At 43.6% G+C, this 10270-nt stretch overlaps 1 protein-coding gene across 1 annotated transcript; it reads right to left on the bottom strand.

Moving 5' to 3' along the window:
* Positions 1-168: 168 nt before the first annotated feature.
* Positions 169-10141, bottom strand: fam189b (family with sequence similarity 189 member B). Its single transcript, XM_032518909.1, has 14 exons — positions 8596-10141; positions 8450-8506; positions 7731-7838; positions 7037-7153; positions 6589-6696; positions 6252-6412; positions 6027-6126; positions 5821-5893; positions 5357-5645; positions 4911-5272; positions 4786-4827; positions 2691-2866; positions 2424-2570; positions 169-2284 (listed from the first exon to the last, which is right to left on the bottom strand). The coding sequence occupies exons 1-14, from the start codon at positions 8827-8829 to the stop codon at positions 2030-2032; spliced, it is 2229 nt and encodes a 742-aa protein (XP_032374800.1). The 5' UTR covers positions 8830-10141; the 3' UTR covers positions 169-2029.
* Between the last annotated feature and the right edge of the window lie 129 nt (positions 10142-10270).

Raw genomic sequence — 10270 nt, 5'->3', positions numbered from 1 at the left:
TTTTTTTGTTACTTCCATTCCTTCCTCATTGTAGAAACTCTCATAGTATTTACACAAATATAGTTTTACGAGTAGAAATGATACAAAATAAATAAAACAGAGTATTAACCATACACTCCTGTCTGGGATTCTGCTCTTCTTTATATGTACAAACCACCAACAAAGGTATTTTTATTTGATGTCTATCATTTATTTCATATTTTTAAATACATAACTTGCATTGAAAGTTTTGCCAGTGACACTGCATTGAAAATTTGAAATAGGTGTCATATTTAGATACATTAACTATTCAGGTTTCAATGCTCTAGCCAGTTAATCCTGCCATACAGATATACATTTCTCCAAATAAATAATGTGTTATGCAAGACAGGAGGTAGAAATACAGCTCAGTGCCTTAATAAAGGAGTGTGTGCATGTGTGCAGGCTAGGTGTGTATGCGTGTACATTTTTTAAATTAGGTACATACATATGAGTGTATCCAAAATGTCAATATCATCATTTAGTGATCACACCAAAAAAGACCTTTCAAAGAATAAAACTCCAATCTGACACTAATATTGAAACACTTCAAAATCCTATATTCAGAAATGCCAGACCCATCATATGTTCACAGTCAGCAGCCCAAAGCTCTTTTTGAGACTTACAAAGTTTTTTCCGTGTACCACCCATCCTCAACACCTGCAAGTCCAAAGAAAACCATGCCAACACATAGTGGGAAGTTAACTATGTAACAAATGTGTCGGTACGTTTATTGCGAGAGACTCTAAATGTCATCAGAGTCACAGTTCAATTTACACCTCTATCTTATAGGATCACAGATATGCCTGCCTATGTTACGGTTTGTAACATTTCAAACCCATATCATAATCAAATCAGGAGGCATGTTAAGATCGATCTGGTGCAAAAACTTTGGGAGCACTGCACATCTTCGACCCTGGCCATCACCTTCAGCTATCCATTACCACAAACACATTTCAAATGGCTACATAGGTCTTGGGTGCAAGAGGAAAAAAGTAAGAAGCATTGTCAAAACATGCAGATAAAGACACTCTGAGGACATGTTACATAGTTACACAGACGGTCAGGATTGAATTCACAAGATTCCTGCTGTATGCGGGGGGGGGGGGGGGGGTCTGTAGCAAAACATGCACATATGCAAATCAAACCACCGTGTCCAGGGGCCACCCACAGAGAATACATTTAAAGGCTGAGCATGTGTCTGTGGTGTGCATTAATATAAATGTTACAAATGCTGGCTGCCTTTTTTTAAAGGCCAATGTGGAGGTGGATAAACGTGGAGAAAGTGGGAAACTGAATTGCAAAAAGAAAAAGACAAAATTAGCAATTCAGTTAAGGGTTTTCCATGTAAGAGCATGTGTCCTCATGTGCGACCTCAGCAAACTATATGTTTATTGAGATGCATTTTTTTTAACAGTGGAAGACAAAATAAGGGTTTCCATGATCACTTCACCTGAGTGATCCTGTGGATAATTAGCAATGTACAAAAGGGCCAGAAGCATATTGCAACCCATAGTTATGTAATAGACTGAATGTACTACATGACAGTAAGTGGTTGTTGTAGCATGAATGCTAGTTGAGTTCTCTCTCCAGTCTTGAAGAAAATATGTCTCTAGATCAGTACTGAGAGATGGAACGGAGAATACAGCAGAAAAGATGCCTCTGGTTGGTTGTCTCTGATTTATTCTGTTAGAACAGGGACCACACTGCCGAGAAATAAGCATCTAGTGACCGTTGTACAGATGAAATAGTGTAAGCTCTGGGCTTATGTTCAGGGTGGTAAAGAGCCCCGCTGAATAAGGCCATTTGCACAGTTGGTTTCAGAAAATGGAAGTGACAAAGAGGAAAAGGAGGGAAGACTTTCACATTTTCAGAACTAGATATCTCCACTAAACTGCCCTGCTCTCCATTTCATTAGCCTTCCTTATTTCCCCTCGTCTTCCTTACAACCCTATCAACTCATATGCATCCCATTTTTTTTCTCCATCCCTTCTCCACCCTCCTGCCCTCCTCACAGTGCAGACTCTGAGTAAAGAGCTCCTGATGACCCATGCGGTGGATGAGGCGTCACTAATTGCCGTAGTGACGCAGTGGACGAGGAGCTTAAATCTCCACAGCTGCGCAGGTGGATCCCCTCTGGTGCCCGACTAGCGTGGTTCCGGTTGTGTCGACTGTCACTGTGGGAATGGTGGTGTCCACGGCGATGAGGATGGTGGGAGTGATGGTTGGGGTGTCTTCGGCTGGTGTTCCAAGGTGTCAGCAATACCTGGAGATGAGTTTGTCCAGCAAACATTTAGACAAAAAGCAGACAGCTTTACTTGCAGAAACACTGAATTATTCTGATGCAGTGAACTAGAGAACTGGAGATAGGAGGAAATAAATAAGGTTAATCCGATGTGTCATACTTGTTCCAAGGGCATGTGGTTGGTGGCAGTGCCCTCAACTTCACTCCTTCTCTTAGGCCCCTGGACTGTGCTCCCAGTATGCTCGGAGGAGGGCGATAGGTTGCGTTTGGAGCGCTGCAGGAAGCGAGCCACCAGTCCCCGAGTCACCTGAAGGAGATGAAGGGGAAGACAAAATAAGACAAACAATCGTCCAGCCCTTGCTACCCTGAGTGTCAACTTTTGTATTTTGTAGTTTGTTGATTCGGTATCAACTTTTTTCAAACTAACCTTAAGGTCTCCTAGGGAACGGTGGCAGTCTTTAGGTAAATGCAGTGGTGAGGTGAGGGGAAGTTTAGAGGGGACCTGCAACCCAGTGGCTGCTGATTTCATGCTGCCTTTCCTTGGCAGAGCTGCAGCAGGAGGCAAAGAGGTGGGGGGCAAGAGACATGCCTCAGAGGATGGACCTATGAGAGATCGAGTCAGAAAAAAGAGAAATATTTCAGCCCTCATCAAGAGTCAATTTGCAAATTTTTGAATCCTTTTACAGGAGCTTAAATTGTAGCGTCAAGTTCAAAATAAAAAACAGGACTGACTTAAAATAAAAACACAATATTGACTAAACTACTCAAAAAGATGCTAAATGCTAAACCTTGACGCCCGGATAGGTTGGTGGAACAAGCGACCATATATAGAGGTTTACTCCTCGACGCGGGCCAGGGTTCAACTCCGACCTGCGGCCCTTAGCTACATGTCATCCCCCCCCCCCCCCCCCCCCCCGCTCTCTCTCCCCTTTCATTTCTTCAGCTGTACTGTCGAATAAAGGCCTAAAAATGTCCAAAAATAATCTTAAAAAAAATGCTAACTCCTTAACTACATACAAATAAGGGAAAAGAGAAGGTAACTGAAATTAACAGCAAAATCGGACATTATCTGGCATTAGACTGGCAACATAATACACAAGAGCTCAGAATACACAAACACTCAGGATGCCCATACTGGCTACATCTGATCTCCAATTGTATCAATTCTATCTCAGCTCAGCTGTGCGATACAGTTCTGCTTGAAAATGTGTAGTTTTTTTTTAAATATGCTGTATATCTGACCAGAATATCAAACACTATTAGAATCAATGTCAGATGTTCTGCAAGAAAGAATAGGAACATATTATTTTGTGTTAAAATGTGACAGTGAATACAATATATCTACTATAAAGTACAAATTAGGCAACTTAAACTCTTAAAGATGCAGGTTCATATATGTGTATATGTGTTCATATCCAAGACTGTATATATAATAATATTAACGGTCTATGGTTCATATACAGTATGTGTAAGTCCTACAGTGAAGTCCTGCAACCACTGCAGATCGTTTGCTATGTTTCATGTTAAGCGTTTTAAGGACAAAAAGCACAGAATTCACAAAGCAGGACGTGTCATTTGAAAATAATACTGTAAATGAGAAACTTGTTAGGCACATTATTGTTTCCACAGCAGCATCTAATTTATCAATGTGTAATCAAATCACTGGCAAATTAGATGTGTACGAGTTTCATGGATCACATGCACTTAGGGACAGATCTGCAGAATGCACTAGTTTCTAAGAGGGTTTGATAAATTATTGCCATTAGGTGCAAATGTGTTAATTGTATCTCATCAAAACAACTTAGAAGTGTTTTCTTTTGGAGCTCTTTTGTTTGGACAGTCAAATGTGATAAGAGACAGTAGCCTCAGCCCCTAATGAGAATGTGAAAGGGATACAGTTCCTCGCTAAATCAGTAATTTCATTAGCCAATAATCTCTGAGCTACTGAACAACAACGTCAGCTAACTTTTTTTGACTCTATTAACACTATGATGGAACTAAACCTAACACTTTATAAGTGTCAGTAATAATGACCAGTTTGACTCAACGTTCTAACTTTTAGCCATTTTAGTTGATTATAGTTCAATTTGGGTTCTGATCTGCGCCATGAAACCCTAACCCTAACCCTAGCCCCTGTGGGGACTACCAATGTTTAACTTCACAACCATCTCCTGCTCTCCCTCAGACAGATTAGATAGAGACTCAGCCAAAGGCGGGAGTCTGGCACAACCACCTCCGATTGGCCAACACCACGTTTCTGTTAACCCTAACCCTTGACTGGGTAACAGGTGCATAGCATGGGGGACAGCGACACAGGATATTGTTTCAAGCTCTTTGAACCTGTAGTTTTAGTAGACTTGAGCCCCCCTAAAAGGGTCTAAAATCGCCAATGAGATACAGAAAGGAAGAGAGGAGGCAATAACATGCAACAAAGCCAGATTTAAACCCAGGGAGTGTTGTGCTTTAGACCACTGAGCCACCAGAACATCACATCTTAAAGCCTTGTAGATATACTCTCCTACCTGTATCTATGGATACTTTGCTGCCTCCAGAGCCAAAGTCAACTAGAGAAGAGGAGATACAAGGACAGGTTTTGAACACTGAAATAGTAATGTGGTAGATGTACTCCTTTTGGTGTCTGACTTACCTGTGTCAGTTGAGGAGCCGAGACCTGGCTCACTGTGTGACCTCACAAGACGTAGGAGCCCTTCACTGTCCCTTCTTATACTCTCTCCATCCTTCTCACTCTTCCCAGCCCTTTGTTGAAGGTACAATGGTTGGCCCGGGAAGGGTAGCCCATTACGCTGAGCACCACTCTGCTCACTGGCAGCTGAGGAGGATAAAATGGGAGGAGCAGAGGTGGTCGGGGTAGCTCCTTGGCGTAAGGGAGTGGAGGGGCGAACTCGAAACTCTGGGATGGCGGATGGTTGTGAGGAGATGGATTTCTCTATTGCTTCCAGCTGGGAACAGCTCCTAGCAAGCATGGCCTGGCGACGCAATACTGGAGACCTGCAGGACAAAACAGGAGTGCACCATCATCAGTAGAGATTTTACATTATTAAATTGTGTCTGTATGTGTGCGATTGTCCTCACCTGTATGTGGAGGTCGCTGTGCTGGGTGAAGAGCAGGAGTTGGACCTCTCACCTCTGAGGAAGCGTCTGGCTCTCGGCCCCCCTGCCAGAGGACTCTCTGGCGCCTGAGACGCGGGACCACAAAAGCTGATGTACTCCCCGCTGTCTCCCACCACACCAACGTTCCTGTTGCCCCTCTCCCCCTGGGTCCTCAGCCCAACCTCTATCATGCAGGAGTCCTCAGAGGGGGAGGAATCATTTGGGATGTCCACAATCTCTGACATCAACAGAGATCCACTGTCCATGGACACTAATAATGAAAGGTAATCCTTTATTATGGAGGGACATATTTTGCTTTTAGTTTAACTCATACCTCCTTAAAATACCGTAAGTAATAATTTACTTTAATTCATGCTAAAAGTAATTTTGCTACGCTATTTCCTTTCAGCAGATTGTTGATATTTTAAAACTTAACAGCTTCTCACCTTCACCACTGAAGGCAGTAGAAGTCCCTCTCTCTCCAGACAGCTCAGTGCCGTGGGGGTCAAACACTGTTGCCTTGACAGTCAAAATAGACAAGGATCAGTATAGGGCATCACAAACACAAACACACACACACACACACACACACACACACACACACACACACACACACACACACACACACACACACACACACACACACACTTACCTGGCTTGTAGCTCTTTGTCCCATCACAGCTTCATAAGGAGGGGGGCAGTCAGTGGGGTACAGAGGAACAGGGCTCTCCATGGAGCCATTATATGTGATGCTGGATGATAAAACAAAAAATTATCAAACAATAATTTTCTTGCACATTGTCCAATGTGTCTGCATGGTATGGCTATTACATTCGGCACACAAGTGATGTATAATAATACTTATTAAGTGTGGTACCTCTGAGCGTCTGTTTCAGAACTGCAGGTGTACTCTGGAGGATAGTAGGGGGGCGGAGGGATGGGTGGGACAAACTCCTCAAAGTCCATGATGTTGGTCAGGAAAGCGTCCTGAGGAGTGGTGCATTCTGGGTTGACTGAACGAGAGCGATGTGGGGCCAGCTAGGCAGGGAGAATGGGGAACACATCCAGATCATACAACCGATAGATGTAATGAGCTACAACATTTGTACAAAGTCTGCTCTCAAATACGTAGCTGTGTAGTTTATTGCTGAGTACTTGTCATTTGTGGAAAGAGCCAGCCTGCCAAATGTAAAATGTGTTGTGTTTGTACTTACCAGGTGCACAAGGTCCAGAGAGAATATGTGGATACTGCAGGTCACAGTGGACAGAGTACAGATGATGGTGGAGAGAATGCTGAGACCGCATGCACTGAACAAAAGGTCCTTTAGAGAAATATGCATTCAGGAAGTCAAAATCTGACAGAACAGAAAAGCATTTTATTGGTGGGAATATATCATATTTATATGACCATTTTTCAAGTCTGACAGGAGATTTTGTATTTAAAACCCTGGTAACCACCAAATAAACATTTAAATACATTTTTGCACAAAATGATGACGCTGAAAAGCGCATAGGGATCTTTTAATGCCGAGTATGAATGATGAGGCACGGTTACAGAGAGAAAAACCTGTTTCAATTTTAATATGGGCACCTGACTATTATTTTAAGATAGACTTGTAAATTGTGAAACTAACCTTGTGATAAAATATAGATACATCTTACCTTCAGCTGATGTCTGACTGAATGACAGTCAGCATTCAGGGAAAGGACCAGGGTCTCCTCTTCTGTGATGGAGCAGGAGTGAGTGGGCGCGCAACACACACAGAGACCATCCTCCACCTACAAACATTCCCATACACAGACGATTGGTGTTAACCCTCATGTTGTCCAAAATACAAAATAACATGATTGATTCCACACAACGCTCTTAGGCAAGTACAAATCTTTGCTTTCAATAATTTTTTGAGTGTCTTATTAATTTTCATAGCATTTAAAAAAAAAAGTGGTTTCAAAATAGTATTGAGTAAAAGACATATTCCTTTAATTTTAGTCTAAATAATTCCTAATTTCCGCCTTTCTAACTCAAACCTTAGCTAAAATTTCCTATAAATTAGGTTTATTGACCATAAATTCCAAAAACAACTGTAAAACTAAATAATAAGTTAGTGTTACGTAGTGTCAAACGTCAAAAATTTCACAAGTATTGAAAAAAACGGTTGAAAAAGGGGCAAAAACATAAGAAAAAGTTTAAAACATTGATTTTCAATTTTGATGGGAAGACAACACAAGGGTTAAGCACTGAACTAAACCTTAAAAAACATATTCACAATTGTTCCTGACACATTCCCCATAGATCTGGCTAGAAGGGCATTTCAGCATTAGGCAGACGAGAAAACACTTGCATAATGTTGTGTACCTGGCAGGTGAGCATAGACTTGACCATCTGTGCATTCTGACAGGAGAGCATTGAGCCGGCCAGACTGAGGATCACACACACTGCAGACAGCAGCATGAACAGTGACACCTTCGGAGGAGCACAGAGCAGAGTTGTCAAAACTCATGCTATGGAAGGCCGAGAGTGTGCAGAGTTTTATTTTTCCAACCAAAGACTATGCCAGGGGATTTAACTGATAAACATATCTTCTGCTAGAGAGTAGGAACTAATCAGTAGAGTACCTGGATTGATTTTAAAAAGAACACTTTTTGCCCCCCAAGTCATGGCCAGATCAACCACCCCCACATTTACGGTTGGTTATTTAGGTCCTAGGAGTTTAACTTAATTAAGACATGAATATGCAAAATAAGCTCAGAATAAAATAGTATTGTTTTTATGTAAAGATATACAAAGAATGTACAACATGTTTAAACAGGGCCCGTTTAACATGCGGGACCCACCTTAAGGCTACTATAGAAACCTTGTGGCGAGCTTGTGTTCTCAAGGCTTCACTTGAGTTAATATCATACTTTAGTGGTGCATATTGCTAGACTAATTTGAAATTAATCAACGTACCATAACCGGTTTGACACACATGGGATTTTCTGGGCCCCACGTTGGTTATCCAGCATTGCCCTATGACACATGGTTTTACACCTAGGGCTAAGAATGCTCCTTTTATCAGAGGGAAACATACATACCACCAGCGTCAGAGGTCTCCTCCATGAGATTATTCCAACTATCCCTGATGCCACCACCTGCAAACAGACACCACTTACATCAGAAAACCCTTCTGCTGTTATATTCTTATTTAATACAGTATGTTTTCAATCCGATTTACACTTACAAAGAAGCCAGCCCAGAATGGACAGGATTGCCTCACTCGGGCTGAGGAGGTGAAGGCCATGCTGGTGAAAGAGAAGGCCAGGACCATGGCCCCCAGGCCTAGGTGGCACAGCCCTAGGTACAGGAGTAGCCGTGCCCCACCAGGTCCCCGACCCGACATGCCCCTGCGGCTGTCGGACCAGCCTCGAGACCCCGAGGCCGAAGCCACGCTGCTGGAGTCTGACGGCGAAGGCATGTCAGGCTGTATGTGGATGAGGCTTGTTTCACACTTACTCTGGGTTCATAAAACAAATTTGAGCACATGGGTAGAAGTGCAGGCGAGTAGAAGAGGGAGAGACATAAATGCTGGCTTCAGAGCTCCACTCTGTCACAATTATGCACCAAGTTCTCCACTGGCTGGTGCCATAGGTTCTGCGCAATACCCCATTGTTCCCACTATAGTCCAGTGAGTAAGTTCAAGAACTTTGTCAGCAGAAAGTTGAGAATTGAGCAACTACTACACACTTACAGCCACCGTACTCACCTCATTTGATGTTTCAGCCATGATCCTAAGATACTCAATAGCCTACAGTGTCTCTCTCACCCCATGCACTTCACTTGCCACTCTCACCTATAGAGTACAGTCTGTACCATTCTCCGATTGAAACACAATCACACAGATGGGGCTAGTTTTTTGCAACTATAGGCTAGGCCTACATCATTGTTTTACTCATTTGCTTCTTGCTACTCCCTCCCTCCTCTCCATCTCATGCCTTCCACCTCTCCCTCTTTTCTATCCAGTTGCATTGCGGTAACCGGAGACCCGAGCAGGCCGCAAATTTTAAAGCATCCCAAAGAAAAGCAGCAAATCCCTCGTTGTTTCAACACCAGCAGCGATGACATGAGCCGGTCAGTCCGTGTGTCCAATCAGGAGGAGTAACATCCGAACATGTGCGTGTCCCTTCCGCGACCTTATGTTAGGTCCTCATCCTGCCACGGAAAAGAAACACACGGTGTGGAGATCAAAGCCCCAAGATCACATCGGTTCGTTTGGGAAGCGAGACTAATTATCTCGACGTGAACAGGAAATAAATATCCTCCATCGATTTTCAAACTGCACCAAAAATAGCAGCCAGGTTGGAATTATTCTTTCCTATCAGGTTTTGATATTTGACAACTCCACCTTGGGTTTTTTTTGCGGTGGTCCACACACGCACCTAGACCCCCCCCCCCCCCCCCCCCCTCCTCCACCTCCTTCCTCCCTGCAGTCACGCGGGCATCCCGTTCAGCCCGTGTGTTTTGTTTGTGTGTATCCCGGCCGTTTACCTCACTGCCTCCCCCCAGACGTTACATGAACATAGCAACATAGCCTGTAGCCTACCTATGTCCGGGATAGCGTCTTTAAATCCATCCAAGTTTATTTGTAATTCTTCTCTTAACTCGCCCCTCCCTCCTCTGGTCGTTGGTACAGCTCTGGCACTGGGAAAGGAATGTATCGTGTTTGCAAACCGAAACCTGCCCTGCGTGATGACAAGGCACGCCGGACGTGCAAGCAACTCGAAGATGCGGCAGAGCGCGCGCACACCGTTGTGGTGCTGATGCTGGAAAGCAGGGGCGGTTGCCAAGCGACAGGCTCCAGCTCCTGCAGCAGCAATGAGGGAGAAAACTATCACCATGCTGGCCGCTGTATTGGGAGG

Source organism: Etheostoma spectabile, chromosome 6, assembly GCF_008692095.1.
Source record: "Etheostoma spectabile isolate EspeVRDwgs_2016 chromosome 6, UIUC_Espe_1.0, whole genome shotgun sequence".
Classification (NCBI taxonomy): Eukaryota; Metazoa; Chordata; class Actinopteri; order Perciformes; family Percidae; genus Etheostoma; species Etheostoma spectabile.
The sequence above is the reverse complement of the archived record's forward strand: the minus strand, read 5'-3'. Positions and strand labels throughout refer to the sequence as shown.

What these genes read in the sequence shown, in the direction of transcription:
- fam189b (XM_032518909.1), bottom strand. Translation starts at nt 8,829, where the DNA reads ATGCCTTCGCCGTCAGACTCCAGCAGCGTGGCTTCGGCCTCGGGGTCT. An exon ending in GTTCCCTAGGAGACCTTAAG is followed by an intron (nt 2,571 to 2,690) that starts GTTAGTTTGAAA and finishes CATCTCCTTCAG; the next exon opens with GTGACTCGGGGACTGGTGGC. An exon ending in ACCACATGCCCTTGGAACAA is followed by an intron (nt 2,285 to 2,423) that starts GTATGACACATC and finishes ACTCATCTCCAG; the next exon opens with GTATTGCTGACACCTTGGAA.